This window comes from Salvelinus namaycush, chromosome 34 (assembly GCF_016432855.1).
Source record: "Salvelinus namaycush isolate Seneca chromosome 34, SaNama_1.0, whole genome shotgun sequence".
Classification (NCBI taxonomy): Eukaryota; Metazoa; Chordata; class Actinopteri; order Salmoniformes; family Salmonidae; genus Salvelinus; species Salvelinus namaycush.
Window position 1 is genome coordinate 15328309 of NC_052340.1, and position 24878 is coordinate 15353186.

General features: G+C 44.1%; 3 protein-coding genes across 4 annotated transcripts; all 3 read left to right on the forward strand.

Annotated features, from left to right (window-relative positions):
- Positions 1-339: 339 nt before the first annotated feature.
- LOC120029210 (solute carrier family 35 member F2-like) lies at positions 340-4730 on the forward strand. The gene is made up of 8 exons (XM_038974504.1): positions 340-455; positions 875-1050; positions 1229-1356; positions 2002-2161; positions 2292-2448; positions 2565-2617; positions 3742-3896; positions 4315-4730. The coding sequence occupies exons 1-8, from the start codon at positions 340-342 to the stop codon at positions 4579-4581; spliced, it is 1212 nt and encodes a 403-aa protein (XP_038830432.1). The 3' UTR covers positions 4582-4730.
- A 1793-nt stretch (positions 4731-6523) lies between these two features.
- kbtbd3 (kelch repeat and BTB (POZ) domain containing 3) lies at positions 6524-9457 on the forward strand. Its single transcript, XM_038974505.1, has 8 exons — positions 6524-6689; positions 6990-7172; positions 7561-7734; positions 7854-8144; positions 8265-8507; positions 8576-8648; positions 8753-8970; positions 9182-9457. Exons 1-8 carry the CDS (start codon positions 6528-6530, stop codon positions 9455-9457), a joined length of 1620 nt encoding a protein of 539 aa, XP_038830433.1. The 5' UTR covers positions 6524-6527.
- A 2838-nt stretch (positions 9458-12295) lies between these two features.
- Positions 12296-24615, forward strand: LOC120029047 (PHD finger protein 13-like). Of its 2 annotated transcripts, none has more exons than XM_038974339.1 (4): positions 12296-12721; positions 21673-21759; positions 23082-23994; positions 24266-24615. In XM_038974339.1, the coding sequence occupies exons 1-4, from the start codon at positions 12710-12712 to the stop codon at positions 24493-24495; spliced, it is 1242 nt and encodes a 413-aa protein (XP_038830267.1). In that variant the 5' UTR covers positions 12296-12709; the 3' UTR covers positions 24496-24615. The 2 variants fall into 2 exon arrangements, with proteins under 2 accessions (XP_038830267.1, XP_038830266.1); XM_038974338.1 differs by lacking the exon at positions 12296-12721 and adding an exon at positions 15171-16384.
- The last annotated feature ends 263 nt before the right edge of the window (positions 24616-24878 follow it).

Below are 24878 nucleotides of genomic sequence, written 5' to 3' on the forward strand. Positions count from 1 at the left end.
TGAAATTAAGTAATCACGGATCTAAATACCCCCCCACCCACTTCCCACAGTTTCACACACCCCCACTTTCACCCACTTTGTACCACCCACTTTCATTCATATGGGCCCTGTTTGAATCCACACAGCCTTCCTCTCCTTTCCATCATTCATGTACCAGCCACTTTCATCACTACTACAACACCTATCATCTGAAAGCACTAAGTGATCTTTGCACTTTGATTAGAGAACACTGTTAATCATTCAGCCCAGGTAGCACAGTAGAAATGAATAAGCCTTAGTCCAGGCAGCACACAGCAGTGTATTCCCCATCCCAGTACCCCACTGTTACAGTGAGACAACATGGCTGAGAAAGACCCAGAGGGGATTATAGCTACAGACCCCAGCGACAATGATGATAGAAAATGCCTTATTATCCGGAAGCTTCTGAAGTTCAACCCTAAAGAAGTGTTTACGTGGTGAGTCTGTGGGGAGAGAAAACAATTAGAAAGAGAGAGAGATGTTATAATAGTGATTATCTGGATCCCATATGGCACCCTATCCTTTATATAGTGCACTACTTTTAACCAGCAACTTATGGGCTCTGGTCGAAAGTAGAGCACTATATAGGGAATGAGGTGCCATTTGGGACACATAGTTACGTAGTGGAGGTCTTTCAATGTCCAAGAATGCGTCCACTGTCCAGTAGCCTAGTCTGAGTTGTGTATGTCCCTGGCAGCTAGCATACAGTAGCCTGGACGGAGTTGTGTTGAAACCCTAATGAAGGCTATAGGGCCAAAACATGTTGCTTTTACCAATAAAGACGCAGCTTAATCAATGTCCACTGTCTTCCAAGAGTTGCTGAATTTCCTCTTCACGTATACCTTTGTCCTAACAGGCAGCTGGTGAAGACAGTTGCTATGGGTCAGGGTTTGGCTGCTCTCATCTGCGGCACAGCAGTAACATCCCAGTACCTGGCTTCAGACTACCACGTGGACGCGCCCATGCTTCAGAGCTTTGTGAGCTACACACTGCTCTGTCTCACCTACACCACAGCTCTGCTGTTCAGAACAGGTACACACACACACTCAGGCACACCAATGTTCTGCTTTAAAGAACAGGTAGTCTCTCTCACACACACACCACCCCAGGGTGCTCCTCGTCAGAATATTACATTTGTCAACTCTATACATTTTTATAATTGTGTAGCAGTGCAATAACCTCCAGGCTACCCTCTCCTAACGTACTATAGGGGATGGCAATATGTTTCCGATTTTAAAGAAGAGGTGGTGGAAGTATCTCCTAGTAGGCTTGGTGGACGTCGAGGCTAACTACACAGTGGTTAAAGCTTACCAGTACACTACACTCACCAGTATACAGGTCAGAACTACGAGAGGGTGTGTGTGTGTATGTCTGTATGTTTTTGTTTTGTGTGTGTGCGAGCTTGCGTGCCTGCTTGCCTGCCTGCGGGTATGTGTATGCGTGCGTGTGTGCTGAGTTATGTCCGTGGCAAATCAAATTTGATTGGTCACATACAAATGGTTAGCAGATGTTATTGCGAGTGTAGCGAAATGCTTGTGCTTCTAGTTCCGACAGTGCAGCAATATCTAACATGTAATCTAACAATTCCACAACAACTACCTAATACACACAAACAAAGTAAAGGAATGGAATAAGAATATATCCATTTAAATATATGGATGAGCAATGACAGAGCGGCATAGGCAAGATGCAATAGATGGTATAAAATACAGTATATGCATATGATATGAGTAATGCAAGATGTGTAAACATTATTAAAGTGGCATTGTTAAAGTGACTAGTGATCCATTTATTAAAGTGGCCAATGATTTCAAGGCTGTATGTAGGCAGCAGCCTCTCTGTTTTAGTGATGGCTGTTTAACAGTCTGATGGCATTGAGATAGAAGCTGTTTTTCAGTCTCTCATTCCCAGCTTTGATGCACCTGTACTGACCTCGCCTTCTGGATGTATGTGACTATTCTGGTGTGTCTCTCTGTCTTCCAGCTGCTGGACTGTTTTGTGATCCCTGTGTTGATGATACTGTCCTGCTTGTTCCTGAAGACGTGCTACAGACCTGTCCACTACGTCTCTGTGTGTGTCTGTCTACTGGGGGTGGGGGCCATGGTGGGAGCTGACCTACTGGCTGGACGAGACCTGGGATCCAGTAAGAACCCACTCCATTCATTAATTCATTAATTTAATCTCTCAGTTCATATAATAAATAGTAACATATTGACCTCATCTCTTTCCTCATCCCCCTCTTCTATCTCTATCCTTTCCTCCCTCTCGCCTAGCCTCAGACGTTCTGCTAGGTGATGGCTTGGTCCTGCTCAGTGCCAGTCTATATGCTGTGTCTAACGTGTGTCAGGAGTACACCGTCAAACACCTCAGCAGAGTGGAGTTCCTTGGTATGGTCGGCCTGTTCGGCACACTCATCAGTGGCATACAGCTGTAAGTGTGTGTGTGTGCGTGCACATGTATCTGCATGTGGATGTGTGTGCATGTTCGGGGAGAAGGTAGTAGAATGGGAATGTGGTTGATTTGAGTGATCTGCTGTGTTGCTACAGGGGCGTTCTGGAGCATAACAATGTGGCAAACATCCAATGGGACTGGAGAATTGGTTAGTACCACATAAAATAAAATATACAGGTAACTGCCAAAATTAAGGAAACACAATTTAGGGATTCAAAGTATATTGAAAGCAGGTTCTTCCACACAGGTGTGGCTCCTACGTTAATTAAGCAATTAACGTCCCATCATGCTTAAGGTCATTTATAAAAATGCAGAGTTTCCCATTATTTTGGCTACCATGGCTAGAAGAAGAGATCTCAGTGACTTTGAAAGAGGGGTCTCAAAGGAGCATAGGGGGTTTAAAGGGTGTGTATGTCTCAGTCACCAAATCTCAATCCAATTGAACACTTATGGGAGATTCTGGAGCGGCACCCAACACAGCATTTTCCATCAACAAAACAACTAATTATGGAATTTCTCATGGAAGAATGGTGTCGTATCCCTCCTATATAGTTCCAGATGTTTGTAGAATATATTCTAAGGCGCACTGAAGCTGTTTGTGGCAGCTCGTAGTGGCCCAACGCCCTATTAAGACACTTTATGTTAGTGTTCCTTTATTTTGGCAGTTACCTGTATATTTGTTGATATTTTGTATGTTTTTTTTATTGAACAGATAGGACAGCGTAAAATAAGGAAATTAAGGAGAAGGTTTGTTACAAAGTAGCTCTGGGTCTGGGATTCGGTAGTGTTAACCACGAGACCACCTCAGGCCACCGGTTATTACCTCTCTCTTAGGATTACAGAAGTGGTGGTGGCAAGGTTACAGAGAGTACAGAATGTATGCTGTGTCAGCTTGCAGAAGTACAGTTTCCACAGCTCTTTGCTGCTCTTTATCTTGTGTTTTATGGGAGCTGCAACAGTTGATCTTCCTTGTTTATAATAATTCTTGCCCTCTATAATGTCTGTGTTTTTCTGTTCAGGCCTATTGTTCTCTGACTATGCCCAGTGTATGAGTAGAAGATATTAGTACTTTGTTGATTCCAACTTGGGAAATTGTTTTATCACCAAAGCATCATCAACGATTACACAGACAAGGATCAATAATATTCAGATATGAACACATAATAAAATATTAAAAAGACAGATGCACATTAGGAGCGATATAAAAAAATATTGGAAATGCTGTTGTCTGCCATACTCTCATTTTATCATGTATAATTATTCTCTCCCCAGGCCTGCTGTTTGCTGGCTATGCCCTGTGTATGTACACCCTGTACAGCTGTATGCCCATAGTGGTCAAGAAGACCAGTGCTACAGCAGTCAACCTCTCCCTGCTCACTGCAGACCTCCTCAGCCTCTTCTGTGGCCTGTTTCTCTTTAAATACACGGTTAGTACACACACAGCACACACTGGGGATAGTAGGTACAGTAGGTTGAGCCATTTGACAGTTCAGTTACTGATTGTGTTTCTGAATAGATAAAGTGATTAGTTAATCAATGATTTGATGACTCCAATGATGGATGATAGATTGATTGATTGCTGCAGTACTATGTCTGTACTCACTGTAATCTCTTTCAAACTAGTCTAATCTAATCCCTGTGAGATCAAGGAGGCAGTAGTGATAAGAACAGAAACAGAGATAGCAGGATCCATCCCACTAGAGCTGTCCTGATCACAGGACACCACTGTCCTTATTTTAAAACATCTTAGTCCTGAATCGAAATCCCATGGTCACCGTGACCCTGTTCAGTGTGTTGATGACTGTTAATGTGTAATCTCATATAGCTCATCTAGTGTGTGTGTAGTTCTCAGTTCTGTACATGGTGTCTCTGGTGATCATCCTGGTGGGCTTCGTCGCATTCAATGCCGTGGCAACGACCCCTGACCCTGCAGACCCCATCACCCCCTCCATGGGCTGGGAGGAGGGCGGCTACGACAACCCTGATGACATCATCGAAGAAGTGGTGGTGGCGGTTTTGGAAGAGGAAGAGGGTGAACACACAGGGGTGTCATGGAATCAGAGAACACAGAATGAGGAAGTACCGGCAGGGGGATGGAGTACCAAGATGTGATCTGATCTACTAGACGAGCACTTCCCAACTGTCTATAGCTGTTAAACTCCCTGTCTCCTTTCTTTCATTTGTACCATTCTAACACATCTACAGATTCACAGGTGTATGTACAGTATAGGTGTGTTGTAATATTTGTCCACTAGTTGACTTGGCAGGAAGAATAATACATGTTTTATTCCACATTCATTGTGGGGTGTGTCAAGTTAATGAGTGAGTCTTCATTGATATCAAACCTGGTTGGAGCATAACCCCAATTAAGCAAAATATTTTCACATAAAGAATATTATATGCAGGGCTCAATGCGTGCAACATTACCTAATTAAATTATTATTATTTGAGACAACAAAACAAAAAACACAATCGAAGAATGGGACCCTCGTTTTTTTAATGAAGACAGTTGATATACTTGACACTTGAAATCTTTGGAATGAGGTCGCACGTTGCGTATTTACACGTCATGTCCTCGCGTTGCTTCGCTCTTCCGGTAGGTAGAGAGCTGTCCGTGGTGCTGAAACCGTTATTAGCACACGCACAACATTGTTTACAAACATCGGATCTGATCAGCTCATCAAATCTATATTTGTTTTTCCCGAGCTAGTGCTAGTCCAATACTTTATTATGAACAGTTAGCGAACTAATAGTCTGCTTTGTGATTCACTCTATATATGATACTAAACAAGGCACGGAAGCAATGCTACTGAACTGCTTTGGGACAAATAATAATTTACATGTAGACACCTCCTCCGTGCGTTTACAGACAGTCGAGATATAATAAGGTAGACTGCATGCAAATGTTTTTCTTAACCCTCTCCTTCTGTCAATCATCCATCTCTTTCCCTGACTCCTAAATTGTCTTACCAGCTCCACAGTAATGATCGACAGACTACTAGGCTATAGAGCTTGCACAGGCCCCATATGGAAAATAATCATGAAAATCAAATAAGAATATTGTAAAGCATTAGAACATTATTTGTACAAACATCTAAGAAGTAATCTAACAAGGATCTGGTCAAATGTATGTTTTTCCTTATATGTCAGTGCTGTATTTGTATATGTGTTAACTTATATGCCTTATATGACATACGCAATTGAATACATTATTGTGGTGCATTTCCTAAAAAGATATTGTAAGACATATTTGAGACAGAATATATGAATTATGTTCTGAGAATGTAACCTCTACAAAACAAATGTTTTCTTATAGGTTTCACATTGTTTTTTATAAGTCAACATATAAAAACCATGACAATTACTATGAGAAAAATAAAGTATTTGCATATAAATGTTCAAGTATGAGTTTCCATGGTTAAGGCTGGGCAGAACCTCCTACTGAACTATTTTATCTACAGCTATGCCTTGGTCTCCCATCCAGGGTTTTAACCAAACCCAGGCCTAATTAGCTTTGATATTTGTCACTGACTACTACCAATGTGCCATCATGAGAATAATTGTTGCGAGATCTCCACTTAATAACTAAATAGAGTCACTGCTGCTATCAGTCATTCCTCCTCCCCTCCTCTTCTCTCACTCAGTTGATGCCCCTAGTTTGCATCATATACAACCTTAGAACATAAAACTGATCAAGTTTTCCTGATTCTGTCTCAGACTCTGGAGTGATCATGGACCCACGGTCTGAGGGATCCGACCCCCGGTCCGAGGGAACTGACTACGTTCCCAACAGTATTCCCTATGTTCCGGAGCACAGGTCTGAGCTGTGTGTGTCAGAGGCTCACAGCCAGCAGCTACTGGGCATGCTCAGATCGTTCAGAGAGCGAGGCCTACTGTTTGACTTCACTATAACAGTCCAGGACCAGACCTTCCCCTGTCATCGCTGTGTCCTGGCAGCCTGCAGCGACTTCTTCAGGTTGGTGTGTGTGTGTGGGTTTGTGTGTGCGTGCATCTGTGCGTGTGTGTGTGTGCTCTAAAGGTTCTCTGTCTGCAGGGCCATGTTTGAGTTGGACATGCGTGAGTGTGGTGATAGGATGGTAACCCTGAGTAACCAGTCCCCAGAAGCCGTGCGCTGCTTCCTGGACTTCTGTTACTCTGGAGAGATGGTCGTCACCCACGAAAACGTAGACATGCTGTTCCAGCTCGCCTCTTTCCTACAGGTACACTACATCAGGGGTAACCCTTACCCTAACCCAAATGGCACCCTACCCTATGCCCTACATAGTGCACTATTTTTGACCAAAGCCCTATGGACCATGGTCAAAAGTAGTGCAATATCAATGGAAGAGGGTGCCATTTGGAACAAACACTAGATCTGGGTCAGATGCATACTGTATACTGTCAAATCTACTGTATACTGTCAAATCTACTGTATACTGTCAAATCTACTGTATACTGTCAAATCCATTCAGAAACTTGAGAGGTGATGTTGAGATATTGACCGGTGTTCCATTTCCCAGGTGTCTGTGCTCTTCAGAGCATGCAGTGACTTCCTGATTGGAACCCTGGAGCTCTCCAACTGCCTGATGCTATTGGCCCTCGCCGAGGGATATGGCTCCGCCTCCCTCCTCCAGCAGGCCAAAGAGTTTGTAGTTCAGAACTTCCACAACCTCTCAATGACTCCAGACTTCCTGGATATGCCGGTGAGGAGCCACTCTGATAAGTTTCCATTATCATTCATTGAGACTCATAAAAAGACGTTTGTGCATTGAAATAAAAGGGCCCTAGCACACCTGATTCAACATATCAGCTCATCATCAAGTTGAATTAGGTGTGTTAGTGCTAAGGTAAATACATCCCTCTGTGTCCCCAGGACAAGGACTGGGAAATAGTGAAGTAGATAGTTACTCACTTTAGCTTTTGAGAAAGTAACTATCATAATGTCTCCCTGAAGTGTCCACTCTGTCACTCCCCCAATCCCTTTTCTTCCTGAAGTGTGCATGGGTCCACTCCACCTGAAGGATTTAAAAGCATTGGCTTGCTTTTAAATACTAACGTTGGGAAACACTGATTTACTTCCTGTCCTCCCAGTTGGGCGTGCTCGAGGTATGTCTGGGGTCGGACAGTCTCAGCGTGCCCAGTGAGGAGGTGGCGGTGAGGTCATCCCTGAGGTGGACAAGTCACGACCTCCAGACCAGACAGAGGCTGTTGCCACGGCTACTAGCACTGCTAAGGCTACATCACGTACCCACACACACCCTGCAGGTACACACACGCATGCAGGATCAGGCGCATGCATGCACCCCCCCCCCCCACACACACACACCACACACATATGCATGGTTCTTTTTACCAGTCAAAATGTATTGTGTATGTGTGTTCAGGCCCTGGCCCGGACTGAGAATCTCCTCTCAGGGGACCAACTCTGTGTTAGTCTGGTCAGTGATGCAGTGAGGAGACAGACACAGCTCAGTGGTCTACTGCCAGACGCCAGACCAGCTACCACACAGTCTTACATCTACATCCACAAGACAGAGGAGAACGGAGAGATACACCACAGCTTCTGTTACTGCCTGGACACAGACCAATGGAGAGAGCTACCTCAGGGCCAGGGGGCGGGTTTTAGTATGACCCCTGACCCCTCAGGCTCTTCCCTCACCAGCTACGCCGAGAAGGTATACAAACACACACACACATGCACACACACACAGGCAGTAACACATAGTGGAGTGGTACTTCTGAATTTACGCTTCGATCAACTATCATTATTTTATATCTCCTCTCCTCTCTTTAAGTTGTTTGTGACAGGTGGTTGTCGGGGCAACTGTTGCCGCACAGTGCGTCTTCACGTGGCAGAGCCGTTCCATGATGCGACAGCGGAGGTTTGGTGCTACTGCCCAGTCACACACACCTGCACCCCTGCCCCGGACATGGGGAAACCCCGTACCATGCACACAGCCGTCACAACCCTGGACAGACTGTATGTGCTAGGAGGGAGGACCAGAGGAGAAAGGGAGGGAGCTCCTAGCCTAATGGAGGTGAGAATGTTGATGATGATGATGATGATAATTATGATGGTTGTGATGATGATGATGATCGTCTGTAGGTGGAGTACTACGACCCCCTGGCCAAAACCTGGACCTCCGTCAGCCCTCTGCCCACTGCTATCTACTACCCAGGTACGGAACACACACACACACAAATGCACACAGACACCCACACACAAATATAGAAACCCCCACACACATACCTCTAACCCTCCCTGTGTCCTCGTATTACCCAGAAGCCAGTGCGTGCGGCAGCATCATCTACACATTGGGTTCGTCAGTGGAGATATCGGACTCCTTCAACCCTTCGCTGGACTGTTTCCTGCGCTACGATGCTGTTTCTGACCAGTGGAGCCACCTGGTGGCAGAGTTTGGTCAGTTCTTCCACGCCACCTTGGTCAAGGCTGTGTCCGTCAACAACACTCTACACCTCTGTGACTTGTCTACGTATAAGGTGACTGACTTGTTGATTGACTGGTTGATTGATTGATTGATGTCTCCATCTATAAGTCTTTTTATATTTCTTCCTCCTTCATTTAATCAGGCAGGTCCTATTGACATAGATACAGTACATGGGGACTTTGTCATGAAAACAAACTTGACAACTATTCTACGAAACACCAACTCACCACACCTGACCAGTCTGAGTCCTGTGTTCTGTCCAGGTGTACAGTTTCTGTCCAGAGACGTGTGTGTGGCAAGGGGAGGGGTCGTTCGAGTGTGCCGGGTTCAACGCAGGCTCCGTGGGCGTGGCCAACCGAATCTACATCCTGGGAGGAGACTACTCACCTGATGAGATCACTGACGAAGTCCAAGTGTACCACAGTGGGCGGGGCCAGTGGGAGGAAGTGACACCAATGCCACGCCCCCTGACAGAGTTTCACTGTCAGGTCATCAGCTTCAACAGATACAGAGACCCCTGGGGAGGAAGGGACACGTAACACACACACACTACCTGGGGACTAAAAGCTGCACTCTGCATCAATGAAATAATTTATGTTTTGTCATACCTCAAGTATTTATTAGTTTTATCACATTTTATGTTATATATTTATTTATAAACTGGGTGGTCGTGCCCTGAATGTTGATTGTCTGACAGCCATGGTATATCAGACCTTATACCATGAGTATGACAAAACATGTATTTTTACTGCTCTAATTACATTGGTAACCAGTTTATAAGAGCAATAAGGCACCTCAGGGGTTTGTGGTATATGGCCAATATACCATGGCCAAGGGCTGTATCTCCGCGTTGCACCGTGCCTAAGAACAGCCCGTAGCCATTGTATATTGGCCATATACCACAACCCCTCGTGCCTTATCAAATCAAATTTATTTATATAGCCCTTCTTACATCAGCTGATATCTCAAAGTGCTGTACAGAAACCCAGCCTAAAACCCCAAACAGCAAGCAATGCAGGTGTAGAAGCACGGTGGCTAGGAGAAACTCCCTAGAAAGGCCAAAACCTAGGAAGAAACCTGGAGAGGAACCAGGCTATGAGGGGTGGCCACTCCTCTTTTGGCTGTGCCGGGTGGAGATTATAACAGAACATGGCCAAGATGTTCAAATGTTCATAAATTACCAGCATGGTCAAATAATAATAATCACAGTAGTTGTCGAGGGTGCAGCAAGTCAGCACCTCAGGAGTAAATGTCAGTTGGCTTTTCATAGCCGATCATTAAGAGTATCTCTACCGCTCCTGCTGTCTCTAGAGAGTTGAAAACAGCAGGTCTGGGACAGGTAGCACGTCCGGTGAACAGGTCAGGGTTCCATAGCCGCAGGCAGAACAGTTGAAACTGGAGCAGCAGCACGGCCAGGTGGACTGGGGACAGCAAGGAGTCATCATGCCAGGTAGTCCTGAGGCATGGTCCTAGGGCTCATGTCCTCCGAGAGAGAGAAAGAAAGAGAGAAAGAGAGAATTAGAGAGAGCATACTTAAATTCACACAGGACACCGGATAAGACAGGAGAAGTACTCCAGATATAACAAACTGACCCTAGCCCCCCGACATTGGTCACATACACATATTTAGCAGATGTTATTGTGGGTGTAGCGAAATACTTGTGTTCCTAGCTCCAACAGTGCAGTATTATCTAACAATTCACAACAATACATACAAGTCTAAAAGTAAAAGAATGGAATTAAGAAATATATAATTAGGACAAGCAATGTCTTTGTGGCATTGACTAAAATACAGTAGAATAGAATACAGTATATACATATGAAATGAGTAAAGCAGTATGTAAACTTTATTAAATTGACTAGTGTTACATTATTAAAGTGACCAGTGATTCCATGTCTATGTATATAGGGCAACAGCCTCTAAGGTGCAGGGTTGAGTAACTGGGTGGTAGACGGCTAGTGATGGCTATTTAACAGTCTGATGGCCTTGAGATAGAAGCTGTTTTTCAGTCTCTCGGTCCCAGCTTTGATGCACCTGTACTGACCGCGCCTTCTGGATGGAAGCGGGATGAACAGGCCGTGGCTCGGGTGGTTGATGTCCTTGTTGATCTTTTTGGCCTTCCTGTGACATTGGGTTGGGTGCTGTAGGTGTCCTGGAGGGCAGGCAGTGTGCCCCCGTTGATGCATTGGGCAGACTGCACCACCCTCTGGAGAGCCCTGCGGTTGCGGGCAGTGCAGTTGCCATGCCAGGCGGTGATACAGCCCGACAGGATGCTCTCAATTGTGCATCTGTAGAAGTTTGTGAGGGTCTTAGGGGCCAAACCAAATTGCTTCAGCCTCCTGAGGTTGAAGAGGCGCTGTTGCGCCTTCTTCACTACACTGTCTGTGTGGGTGGACTATTTCAGATTGTCAGTGATGTGTACGCAGAGGAACTTGAAGCTTTTCACTGTCATCCACTGCGGTCCCGTCGAAGTGGAAAGGGGCATGCTCCCTCTGCTGTTTCCTGCTTAATTGAAACATTTTCTATTCCCAAGAATGCTATTTGGGTTCAAAGCTACAGTAGAGGTTTCTGAGTCTATTGGCCCACAGACTTATCTTTGTTGTTTCTGGACATGTCTGATTACCTGACTAAGGCTGTTGCAGCTGACATGTCATCTATTGTGGTGCCGGATCTATTAAAGAACTTTGTAACTGCGTTTTTCTGTGTGCAGGTTTTCTGTCTTTATTTTCAGTTTAACTGGACTGGGCCTGCCTTCACTATTTAAAAGTGAGACAGTGAGAGGCCACTGCCCCGGGTAACAAGTGTTACAACACCCTCTACTGGTAGACTGTGGAATGTTTTTGTGCCAGAGTAGGCTTGTCTAGCCAAACACCACGTTGTAATGTTGAAATATTTGTAAACACTTGAGCAGAGGGCTAACCATTTGACACAAACATAATTGAATTATGATTCTACATAGCTCACATTGTTGACTTTCTCAAAGCCAAAAGCAAGGAGCTTCAAAACAGTTCAAATTGAATGAGGGCACCTGTGCTTCATGATCTATCTCCGAGTTTTCGCGGGAGATATTATAAGGTATTCTACTGTTCGGTGTCGTAGGCTACTAGATGACGGACGGATTCAACCATCTGACTGGATAGGGGTGTTCCACAATAGAATACGCTGTATGTTGTACGTTTTGTTTTTAGATGTGTCATGCAAATGTTTTATAGTATTATAATATTGTGCTACAATTACGCATATTTCGTATACTCCAATTGTTATTTTAGATAGTATTCCTTCACCCCATCTACGAAACGGGAGTTGCCGTCCACTTTTGAGTTAAGCGTTCCTGTCCTGCTCGGGGGGAGTGATGTCACTGATGGAATGTGATCGTTTCGCGAATCTCTCACCCTCACGAGTCAGTGTACTTTTCATTGCTTTTTTAATCATAAAACAGCTTGTTCCGCATGGACAAAGACGATTGTTCGTAGAGAGACTCAAAGAAAAGTACATTTTCGCTGTTAGTCTGCATTCTAGGACAGTTGCTCAATGGTTTATCATTAAACATTTTGTGGATCGAACAACATAGTTGGCTATATTTCAACTGGGTGACAATGATATAATGTCTAGTAGCTAAATGTTGACCTTTGTGACGTACGGTTTGCTGTAAACTAGAACGTCGACATTTATTTTCCTAAAATACCCCATTTTGTCGATTGAAGATAATCAGGACAGGGCTACAGTCGAGCAAGGACAAGACATCACCCTCAGCATTTTGTTTGCATTTGATCTACAGCGACATACAACAATGTTAACCCAGGTATGTATGGTTTATTACATTCTTATTAGCATGCATTCTTGGTACGTTCTTTCCAACGTGGTAAGAACAAACAAGGTTCGGTGTAAACTACTAGCTGCTTGTGTGTGGTGTGTCCAGGGCGCGCGACTTGGACAACGGCAATGTTCTTTCCGCGTAGCCTAAATAATCAAACCCCTCAAATGATGGTCAGTGAAGAAAGCATCGACGATGGACTTCGTGTGAAACATGTCTACTAGTTTATTGTGTGTCCAAAAATCGTTGACACAACTTATTTTATTACTGCGCAGCATCGAGTGTGTGTAGCCTAGGCTAGACTACAGAAGCCATGTCAGGAGGAATTCTATTGTCACCGAAATATTTGGTTCTCCGCTCATTGATTTACATTCCTAACTTTAAGTAAATTACAAATTAGATCAGTGAGTAGACTAGACTGGGATGCCATTTGATCAAGCTCTCTAGTTTAGAGAAACTATTTGAAGAAGAGAAGGCTACATTTTATTAGCCTACTTCAACAGTCTAACCCACTGTCATTAATCTTTGGTGACCGCCCAGCAATCAGGTTACGATTAAGTGTCATCTCGTCGCCATCTTTAGATAAATGATCCTCTCCTGTCCTTAAAAGTAATTTTAAGTGATTTTGGGCACCGTGTTTGTCTCGTTATGCGTTGATCAGTTCCTATGCAGACGACCCCTGTGTAGAGTACAGACATGGAGTCGATATTTTCCTGACTGTCAAGTCTCGTATGGGATGGTAATGACAATAATACTAGCCAGCCTATAACGTTATACGAAAAGTTATGTCTTGTTGAAATTACGCCTAGGCTACCTTTGCCGCTCGGAGAAACCATCGAGACCGGCTTCGTTGTCTGTGTTTCTGTCACGTTCGCCTACAGTCCGTTTCAGCCCTCGTTTCCTCCCCTCCCCCATTAGCCCTTCCGCTCCGGCTTTAAACACTCCGATACAATGTTGCCATTAAGTGATACATAATGTCCAATCGAGTTGCAAGTTGCAAAAGTGTTGCAATAGCTTCAGTATATCAACACAGGTATATGCAATATCCACTAGTCGTTCTTGGACTATAGGGTACGTTTTCCTGCTTTGTAGGCTATTTGGCTACACGTTTTTGAAACGGCTGTCCATTTTGTGTCAATCCCGTGTGAGGCGTTCTGAAAGTTTATTTCGATAATCTTAGCCTAAAGTTGTGTGTTCTTTCAAAGCACAACTCTAGATTTATTGCATACTCTTATTATTATTATTTTCCCACCTGCTCTATTGCTTAAACTGCTTAAGCTATTAACACTCAGCACACCGGAAATCAATAACTACTAGAATGGCCATGAGGGTCAGCAGTTATTTCAATTGTGTAACTGTTCCATAATCAGTGGCGATAGTCATTGAGAGCAATGAAAAAAGAATATTGAGTTAATAAAGCGGCATACAAACATGGTCTCTTGTTTTGCTTTCTTGAGTAAGACAGCTCCAAAATGCAGGTGTTTCAGCTTAGCTCAGTGCTCTCTGTGGTGGTGGAGCGCCCAGCGGAAAATACAGAGCGGAATGGTTGGTAATGTTTTCTAGTTGCGCCGTTATTGGCTCAGTGTTCTGTCACTCATGGGGACACTACGTCACCGCAAATTCTACGGGGAGAGCTTGAAAAAATTCAAGCCCCTTGGGTGCTGCCATAGAGTTATATTAGAAGTGCCCATCGAAGAAGGCTCAAGGTCATTGGTCACAGATAAAATGGGGTAAAATCCCATTTGATCTACCCTAGCTTTGATTGGATTGATCATGTCACATCATACTTTCAAAATCTTAGCTAGAAAGCTAGACAAGCAGTCATCATCATGAATCACGTTGACAATCTACTGGCAAATCCTTTTCAGTCCTTGTCATATGAAGAGAAATGAGAAAACATCTGTATGAAAAGGGTCTGAATACATGAGAATTGTGCATCACATATAACGCTGTTAAACTGGGAATACTGGGGAAATCAAACGTTGTGGCTCAGCTAGACATATAGACGAGCCATCAACCTTCACAACCAACAAACGGAGGAGAATAGGTACGTGCTTGACACAATTATAGCATGTATTAAATTGTGGCATTTGTGAGACAGCACAAATGCCACAATGACGAGTCGGCCGACTCCTTGAACCCAGGCGTTTTCAGGTGTATTTTTGAGACCATGCGTGAAGGAGATTACAGGCTACAAAGGCTTTATGACGACCAACCCATTTTTAAGGGTACATCAAGCACAATCCAAAACAAACTTTTGTCTGAGACTCCTTTTGCATCTGTACAGGTAGATGAGACCACTGACGACTCCTGTAAGTCACAGATGGTAATAGTGCTGCGCTACATGAAAGGGAAAGGAGGATACCTAGTCAGTTGTCCAACTGAATGTATTCAACTGAAATGCGTCTTCCGCATTTAACCCAACCCCTTTGAATCAGAGAGGTGCGGGTGGCTGCCTTAATTCAACATCCACGTCTTCGGCGCCAGACAACAGTGTGTGTGAGAGTCCTAGCGCCACTGAATGTCAAGGAGAAGCTGTTTGCACAAACCTACGATGGTGCAGCAATGATGAGTGTTAATGTACGTGTTGTCCAAACGGTATTGAAGGAGACTTACCCAAACGTACAATTTGTGCACTGTTATGCACACCAACTGAATCTAACACTTCAGCAACTTTGTGCAGGGAGAGTGAGTGTGCTTAAAGTGTTTTCTGCAGACCTATCCTCCTTTTTCACTGGCTCACCCAAAAGACTCCGCTCTCACGGAATCAATGAACAGACAGGTCCCCAGGCCACCGGGCACACGATGGAATTTTAAAAGCAGAACCGTCAATGCTGTGTGGGAGGACCGTGAGACACTGGCCCAGTGCATGGAGGACATCCGCACGCAGCTTGGATGGGATGAGATCACCATCAGCGAGGCTTATGGTTCTTTTCCTTGGTAATGCCAGAGGTGGATGTTTTGTACAAAATAATGCAGAAACGAACCATTGATGCAGCAGGAATTGCTGGTGCAATCAACAATTTCAAGGTGAACATTCAAAACATTCGCAAGCAATCTTATACACTGGCCAAAGGACATGTTGATGCCACTGAACCAAGGCGGAGAAACCTTTACACTGCATCCATGATGAATGAGGCATGCTACACGATCACTGCTCATGTGCAAGAAAGGTTTTGTGAAAGTGACCACTTAATTGCAGCAAAGTTGGTGGACGGCTAATCTTTCCCCCAGTATGTATATTCCTTTCCGACCGCAGAACTCCAGTGTGCTACCAAGCTAGGGCCTGTGGGTAACCAGGAGAAGTTGAAAAGGGAACTGTTCACTGTCTATCGGCATCCTGAGCTGCACACTGGAAAGACAGCACTTTCTTTATTGAAATCACTCTACGAGAACAACCTGCAGGGGGCCTTGTCTGAGACGGTCTCTCTTCTCAAAATCATCATCACCACTTTGATGACAACCGCAGAGTTAGAGAGAAACTTTTCCACCCTTAAAGAATAAAACCATCACACGCAACTCCATGGGCCAGAAAAGGTTAAATGGCCATGCTGTCAATCCAGCATGACTCCATCCAGAGAATGCCAGACTTTGATGACAAGAAGGACCGCCATGCCAACTTCCTGTTCAAGTGAGCACAGCACAACAATGGTGAGTCCATAAATATGTCTAGTATGCTGCTATATAAGTGATGTAATATGCCAAGGAGATATGTATACTGCAGCTAAGAAAGTAATACTATGTGTATGTTGTGTAGTAAACAGTTCGTAGCCCATATGTCTCACCCTAATAATGTTGTCCCTTTCCCCCTTAGAACATTGCCTACTGTTCTGACTTGGTGGTGACCATGTAGCCTGTAGCCTGTTTTAGAGAAATCTCATCTTTGAATATTGTAACAGCTTTCATTGTCTGCTTACGTGCCCCTGTTAATTTAGCCTAATGTTCGGACTTGGTGTACAGAGAGAATACTGTAAGAAAGGCCCATGTTCTGAATTATGTCGCTGTCCATTTCAAAGTGCTGAACGAATAGGCGGCATATAGGCTACATCCGTTTCAGCTCGCTCATGTCTTAATCAAAATTACGGCTTGCCTCTTAACCGCTTATCATCATCTATGCCATAGTTTGTACATCTGCATTGTTATATTGCATATGTATGTCTATCTCATTAGTATCTTATTAATAATTTTAGGCAGTGTTAGAATGATGCATTTAATTGTTTTTCTTACTTTGTGTGTTATAATTATCTCTGGTGCTTTTCTCCACAAGGAGGGTGGTAAGTTACAGACCCAACAACATTATATTTTAGTATCCCCTCATCATAACCATGTTTGCCAGTGACAGTCTCTTCCCATTCAAATATTTTTGTTCAACAAAAAGTTCAGTAATAGACCCATTTCAGTTCATAGTGCGAGGGTTTTCTTGTCAGTGCGTCTGTATATTGTCTATAAAAGTGGATCCTCGTGATTGTATTGTCCTTCCATTTTAGACCACATAGGACTAATAAAATACTTCAAATGGTAGGCTAACCGCTGAGTCTGGGTCTCTTTCTCGCTATCTGTGGTGACTTAAAGAAGAGTAAAGTTAAGGCCTCAACATCTATCTGAATTTCTGTCGCTGTCCTTTTTGAAGTAGCTGAACGAATAGGCCTACCTCATCACAGCTCATTTGCTTGCACTCGCTTATACTTAGAGCTAAGTGTTAATTATATAAGAACAAACATTGTGAATTTACTGAACATAAATATAATAATGTTTGTGTATGGTTCAAAAGTCAAAACTGTCACGTTGTATAAAGCAGTTGTTCTCTAACTTTTTATAGTCCCGTACCCCTTCAAACATTCAACCTCCAGCTGCGTACCCCCTCTAGCACCAGGGTCAGCGCACTCTCAAATGTTGTTTTTGTCATCATTGTAAGCCTGCCACACACACACTATACAATACATTTATTAAACATAAGAATGAGTGTGAGTTTTTGTCACAACCCGGCTCGTGGGAAGTGATAAAGAGCTCATATAGGACCAGGGCACAAATAATAATATAATAATCAATAATTTTGCTCTTTATTTAGCCATCTTACATATAAAACCTTATTTGTTCATCAAAAATTGTGAATAACTCACCACAGGTTAATGAGAAGGGTGTGGTTCAAAGGATGCACATAACTCAGTCTTAAATCATTTTCCACACACAGTGTGTGCCTGTATTTAGTTTTCATGCTAGTGAGGGCTGAGAATCCGCTCTCACATAGGTACGTGGTTGCAAAGGGCATCAGTGTCTTAACAGCGCGATTTGCGAAGGCAAGAAATTCTGAGCCCAGTCCTATCCAGAAATCTGTCAGTGGCTTCGGATTAAGTTAAATTTTCACAGAACCGCTTGTTGCAATTTCGATGAGGATCTCTTGTTCAGATATCGGTAAGTGGACTGGAGGCAGGGCATGAAAGAGTTATATAATGAATCCAGTTGTTTGTGCACCCAGCTCACTCAGGTGCTTCGCATTTGACATTGTCCGTAAGCTTGAGTTCATTTGCACACAAAAAAATCATACAATGATGGAAAGACCTGTGTGTTATCCTTGTTAATGCAGACAGAAAAGAGCTCCAACTTCTTAATCATAGCCTCAATTTTGTCCCACACATTGAATATAATTGCGGATAGTCCCTGTAATCCTAGATTCAGATCATTCAGGCAAGAAAAAACATCACCCAATCGTGTGAGAAACTCGTCGTCATGCAAGCGGTCAGACAAGTGAAAATTATGGTCAGTAAAGAACTTTAAGCTCATCTCTCAATTTAAAAAAACATGTCAGTACTTTGCCCCTTGATAACCAGCGCACTTATGTATGTTGTAAAAGCGTTACATGGTCGCTGCCCATATTGCATAATGTAGAAAATACACGAGAGGGCAGGGGCCTTGCTTTAACAAAGTTAACCATTTTCACTGTAGTGTCCAAAACATCTTTCAAGCTGCCAGGCATTCCCTTGGCAGCAAGAGCCTCTCGGTGGATGCTGCAGTGTACCCAAGTGGCGTCGGGCACAATTGCTTGCACGCGCGATACCACTCCACTATGTCTCCCTGTTATGGCTTTTGCGCCATCAGTACAGATACCAACACATCTTGACCACCAAAGTCCATTTGATGTCACAAAGCTGTCCAGTACTTTAAAAATATCCTCTCCTGTTGTCCTGTTTTCCAGTGGTTTGCATAAGAGGATGTCTTCCTTAATTGACCCCACATAAACGTAACAGACATATACCAGGAGCTGTGCCAGGCCCGCCACGTCTGTTGACTCATCCAGCTGTAACGCATAGAATTCACTGGCTTGTATGCGAAGTAGTAATTGTTTTAAAACATCTCCTGCCATGTCACTGATGTGTCATGAAACAGTGTTGTTTGATGAAGACATTGTCTGTAAAGTTTTTTTTGTCCTGTTCCCCCATCATTGTCCCAGCCATATCTGCAGCAGCAGGAAGAATGAAGTCCTCCACAATGGTATGGGGCTTGCCTGTCCTAGCTACTCGGTAGCTCACCATATAAGAGCTTCTAGCCCCTTCTTATTAATGGTATCTGTTGCTTTTATACATGTCTTACTACTCGAAAGTCGTCTTAATTCTCGTTCAAAAAACTCCCATAGCTTATTTTTCAAATCGGCATGTTTCGTTTCTAAATGTCTGCGCAAGAGTGAAGGTTTCAATGAGTTGTGAGATAGTACTTTTGCACATCTAACACACTGTGGCTGAGGAAAGGCACTACTTCCAATATAAGTGAGCCCCAAATCAATGTAGTTCTCATCATATTTGCTCCTCTTTGATTGTCCAACGTCCCTGTCTGTTGTTCGGTGCTTTCCCAGGTAAGGGTGCAGTAGCTCTTCGGCTGCATCAGATTCACAACTGTCAGTGTCCATGCTAGCTGGGCTAACAACAAATGTAGAATTACTGATGCTAGCATTGGATGTGCTCGTGAAAGCAGAACAACTTGTGTCATCGGCAGGTGCAGGACTGGTATGTGTTTCTATGGACGCGGGCCTTACTTTTTTAACCATTTATCAATTTTCGAGCAAACGGAATGAGCAGCAGCTATGTTTGTCTACACTAACGAACGAGATTCCAACGGTTAATGTGATTGGATGTTAATTATTTGACTAGGCTACCTGTATTTGACATCGTGTTATTTCGCTGAACACTATATGGTTTAATTTTATTTTTGGCAGTGAAACAAGGCTACTCAGGCGAGAAAAAGACCTCACCCAAATGTATAGCCCCATTGGAAAATATAAATGGACTATTTGAATATCTTTATTTTTATTATTTTTTTAAATGTGAATCTCATTTTTATTTGGCGTACCCCCGACGGCATTGTGTGTACCCCAGTGTGGGAATACCTGATATAAAGGATTGGAGAAAGGCGCAGGAATACGTAATATTGGGTTTTAATTCTTCACCCAATAATACATGCCATGAAAGGCACGGGGACGAAGCCAAAAACAAACACGTATACAAAAACAGGGATGTAACCCAAACAAAAGAGTGAGGTTAAACCTCTAATAAATACACGGGACGAGACCCGCAATAACAAGTGCACGACAGTACACGGGACGAGACCCGTAATAACTAGTACACCATACACGCGGGACGAATGCCGAAACAACAAAGCACAGGTACTCACAAGACCAACGGACATGGGAACAATAACCGACCAAAACAATGGTGAACAGAGGGCACATATATACAATTACTAATCAGGGGGAATGGGAACCAGATGTGTATAATGAGACAGTTCAGTGACGCCTAGAAGGCCGGTGACGTAGACCTCCGGAACTGGTGCACGGAATGAGCAGTAGTACCGGGGGAATCCGTGACAAAAACTCATGTGGACATGAATTATTACTGAAGGAGAATGCCGTTCTTATCCAGTTACACAAATCCACAAGGAATCAGTAGAAACCATATTTATTTAAGCAAGTCAGCCATAAGCTCCACTCTCAGAACAGCTTTATGTAGACTCTAAAAGTTTGCACTGTTTATCATCGTTACAGTGCATTTAATGTATTGTTTAGAGTTGTGTGGTGGCTTCGCTGGCATGCATCTAAAATAATTGGTTGTTTTCCCCACCAAGATTGACATGCTAAAATCGCCACTGTCCATAATAAATAATACATTGCTAAATGAATGCATTTATTGTGTTATAATAGGTCATAAGAAACCCCAGGACACCAAATGTAAATTGTAATCAGTCAGAAAATGTACTGGTTGATCCAGAAGCACATAGACTGGAGTGTATTTTTTGACTGTAAGACAACAGTTGCCCATCTAGCCCGTCCAAGCTACACCTAAACTATATTGAAACTAATTTCACACATATTATAATAATAATAATAGATGTGGCCTAAAGAAAATATTAATTTGACAATGGTCTGATGGGTAACAATAATATCAATTGAGAATGAAGAGACTGATGACCAATGCACGAGCACATTGTGCATTGATAAACGCACCAGGGCATTGGAAATGAAGGGACCGGAGCTTATTCCATATCAGTCTACAGAGGTCCATGCAGGCCAGATGTTTTGATTGCTATACCCTATTTGAAAGAGCAGATTCCAAGGTTTCTAATGGAGCTATTTTTGCCAAACAACTCTACAAATTGTGCAGATCGTCTCTGTTTCAAAGTATTTATTTTTCCTAGAACAACCGAGGCTCCATACACATGCCTCCCGCGCTTTGCGCGCGGCAGTTTACTATTGCACTTAGGTGCGTTTTGTTTCAGCTCGCCAGGTGCACCGAGTAGGCGGAGTTTGCTTTCAAGGCCAATAGAATGGTCTCAAATGCACACACTCTGCCTACCCGGCGCTACGGGCCAGCTGCATGGACAGGAGGGACTCAGCACGTTATAATGTGGTTATTAATGTTCTAAAATAACAAGGTGTTTGTTTGTTTCCACAGAGAAAGAGAAAACGCACTGTGGAGGACTTCAACCAGTTTTGCACCTTTGTGTTGGCCTATGCTGGATACATCCCCTATCAAACAGAGGTAGGTTGATAAAACACAGATTTTTCCTGTTCAAGTAAGACTGAGATGTAGCTTATTAACACCAAATTGCTCTTATAATTAATTTATGTCTTATTGTTTCTACACTGAACAAAAATATAAACGCAACATGTAAAGTGTTGGTCCCATTTTTCATGCGCTGAAATAAAAGATCCCAGAAATGTGCCATACAAAAAAGCTAATTTCTCTCAAATTTTCTGCACAAGTTATTTTAAATCCCTGTTAGTGATCATTTCTCCTTTGCCAAGATAATCCATCCAATTGACAGGTGTGGCATATCAAGAAGCTGATTAAACAGCATGACCATTACACAGCTGCACCTTGTGCTGGGGACAATGAAAGGCCACTCTAAAATGAGCAGTTTTATCGCACAACACAATGCCACAGGTATCAAGTTTTGAGGGAGCGTGCAATTGGCATGCTGACTGCAGGAATGTCCACCAGAGCTGTTGCCAGAGAATTCCATGTTCATTTCTCTACCATAAGCCGCCTCCAACGTTGTTTTAGAGAATTTGGCAGTACGTCCAACCAGCCTCACAACCGCAGAGCACGTGTATGGCGTCATGTGGGCAGATGGTTTGCTGATGTGAACAGAGTGCCCCATGGTGCCAGTAGGGTTATGGTATGGGCAGGCATAAGCTACGGACAACAAACACAATTGCATTTTATCAAAAGCAATTTGAATGCACAGAGATACCATGACGAGATCCTGAGGCCAATGGTTGTGCCACTCATCCACCGCCATCACCTCATGGTTCAGCATGATAATGCACGGCCCCATGTCGCAACGATCTGTACACAATTCCTGGAAGCTGAAAATGTTCCAGTTCTTACATGGCCTCGATACTCACCAGACATGTCACCCATTGATCAAGTTTGGGATGCTCTGGGTCGACGTGTACAACAGTGTGTTCCCGCCAATATCCAGCAACTTCTCACTGCCATTGAAGAGGAGTGGGACAACATTCCACAGGCCACAATCAACAGCCTGATCAACTCTATGTGAAGGAGATGTGTCGTGCTGCATGATGCAAATGGTGGTCACACCAGATACTGACTGGTTTCTGATTTACGCCCCTACTTTCTTTAAAGGTATCTGTGACCAACACATGCATATCCCAGTCATGTGAAATCAATAGATTAGGGCCTAATGAATTTATTTCAATTGACTGATTTCCTTATATGAACTGTAACTCAGTAAGATCTTTGGAATTGTTGTGTTTTAATATTTTTGTTCAGTATATTTCTGTTGAATGAGGTCTCCAGTTCTGCTGTTTTTTCCATGGTGATATATCCCCCTGTAGGATTGGTGGTGTAGTGACAGCAAGCCCAGTGACAGCAACCCCTGCAGCAGCAGCCACAGTACCAGTCCATGGGCCTACCAGTCCTCTGCTAACTCAGACTGTGGCTCCTCCACTCAGAGCCAGAAGGAGAAAGGGAAGGAGGTGAAGAGGAGGAGGTCAGACAAGAAGCCTGCTGGGCCTGGCCAGGGGGAGAAGAAGCCTAGAGGAGGAAGTGCCAAAAAGTCTCCCAATACGAAACAGGCTGCCCCTACATCAACAGTCAGCAGAACGCCAGAGCTCCATGAGCAGCACCAGCCCCAGTCTGAACGGACCAACTTCAACAGCTGTCCTACTGACAACAAAACACATCCTCTGACAGCTCCGAAAAGTGACCATGACTGTAAACTTTCCCAATCTTCCCTGACTCAACTCTTCCCTGAAGCCACCTCCAGCAGCTCTCTGTCTGTCCACAGGAACAAGATCAACACCGGTCAGACACACACACCAGACCCTAACGGGTCAGCTGGGAAAACGAATGATGCTACAACCCCTCAGAAGACAGGAAGTGAAGAACTGGAACAGGAAGTGACCGAACATCCTGTTGACATGACAACGACAAGCTGTGAGATGGGGAAGAGCTGTCCTCACAGGCCGGGAGACAGGGAAAAGAAGAGAAGAAAGGAAGAGAATGTGACGAGGGAGAGCTGGGAGGGGTCTGGGAGTGAAGGAAGGATAGACAGTGGTCAGAGGTCAGATATCCTGAGGATGGTGATGGACAGGAGGTTGAGAGGTCAGCTAACTGAAGACCAGGAGACAGGCTACCACACAGAGGAGGGTAGCAGCCCCGACCGGGACCATGGAGGGAGCAACTACCAGACAGACCAGGGAGGGAGCGATGGAGAGGACACATCTGCAGACAACAGCAAGATGGAGGGTGAGTAGAGAGGAACCCCACTTGAGACTTAAGATTAGTCCCAAATGGCACGCTCTGCTCTGTAGCACAAATTTTGACCAGGGCCCATATTCCCTATATAGTGAACTACTTTTGATCAGGACCATAGTAGGGCTCTAGTTAAAAGTAATAGGGAACAGGGTGCCGTTTTGGATGCAGCTCGCTCATTACCTCATCACTATCTTCAACCATCATTGCTAGTATAAAACAGAGGCTGTGTTTAATATAATGTCTCTTCTATTTTCTCTCTTAGATGAGGACGACTCGTGGGACCTGATCACCTGTTTCTGCATGAAGCCGTTCGCGGGTCGGCCCATGATAGAGTGTAGTGAGTGTGGCACCTGGGTGCACCTGTCCTGTGCTAAGATCCGCCGCACCCACGTTCCTGAAGTCTTCACCTGCCAGCCCTGCCGAGATGCCAAGACCAACATCAGACGCTCCAACCGGGCGCGGATCGCCTCCCGCAAACGCTTCAGCGACTAGAGAGCACCAGTTGGTTCATTGGCTGCGTCCCAATTGGCGGCAGGTAGCCTAGCGGTTAAGAGCATTGGGCCAGTAACCAAAATGTTGCTGGTTCGAATCCCCAAGGTGGAAAAATCTGCTGTTCTGCCCTTGAGCAAGGCAGTTAATTCCCAACAACAACTGCTCCCCGGGCACTGATGATGTCATTAAGGCAGCCCCCTGCACCTCTCTGATTCAGAGGGGGTGGGTTAAATGCAGAAGACACATTTCAGTTGAATGCATCCAGTTGTGTAACTGACTAGGTATCCCCTTTCCTATTCCCTATATAGTGAACTACTTTTGACCAGAGCCCTATGTAGAGAATAGGGTGCCATTTGGGACATTGACCACTAATGAGCATCAAA

Excerpts from the sequence above, each read along its gene's own strand:
- LOC120029210 (XM_038974504.1), top strand. The coding sequence starts at position 340 with ATGGCTGAGAAAGACCCAGAGGGGATTATAGCTACAGACCCCAGCGAC. Across the intron at positions 1,051-1,228 it reads AGCTCTGCTGTTCAGAACAG|GGGATGGCAATATGTTTCCG; the intron begins GTACACACACAC and ends AACGTACTATAG. Across the intron at positions 3,897-4,314 it reads TGTTTCTCTTTAAATACACG|TTCTCAGTTCTGTACATGGT; the intron begins GTTAGTACACAC and ends GTGTGTGTGTAG.
- kbtbd3 (XM_038974505.1), top strand. The coding sequence starts at position 6,528 with ATGTTTGAGTTGGACATGCGTGAGTGTGGTGATAGGATGGTAACCCTG. Across the intron at positions 7,735-7,853 it reads TACCCACACACACCCTGCAG|GCCCTGGCCCGGACTGAGAA; the intron begins GTACACACACGC and ends ATGTGTGTTCAG. Across the intron at positions 8,971-9,181 it reads GTGACTTGTCTACGTATAAG|GTGTACAGTTTCTGTCCAGA; the intron begins GTGACTGACTTG and ends TGTTCTGTCCAG.
- LOC120029047 (XM_038974338.1), top strand. The coding sequence starts at position 16,298 with ATGACTCCATCCAGAGAATGCCAGACTTTGATGACAAGAAGGACCGCC. Across the intron at positions 16,385-21,672 it reads GTGAGCACAGCACAACAATG|AGAAAGAGAAAACGCACTGT; the intron begins GTGAGTCCATAA and ends TTGTTTCCACAG. Across the intron at positions 23,995-24,265 it reads AGACAACAGCAAGATGGAGG|ATGAGGACGACTCGTGGGAC; the intron begins GTGAGTAGAGAG and ends TTTCTCTCTTAG.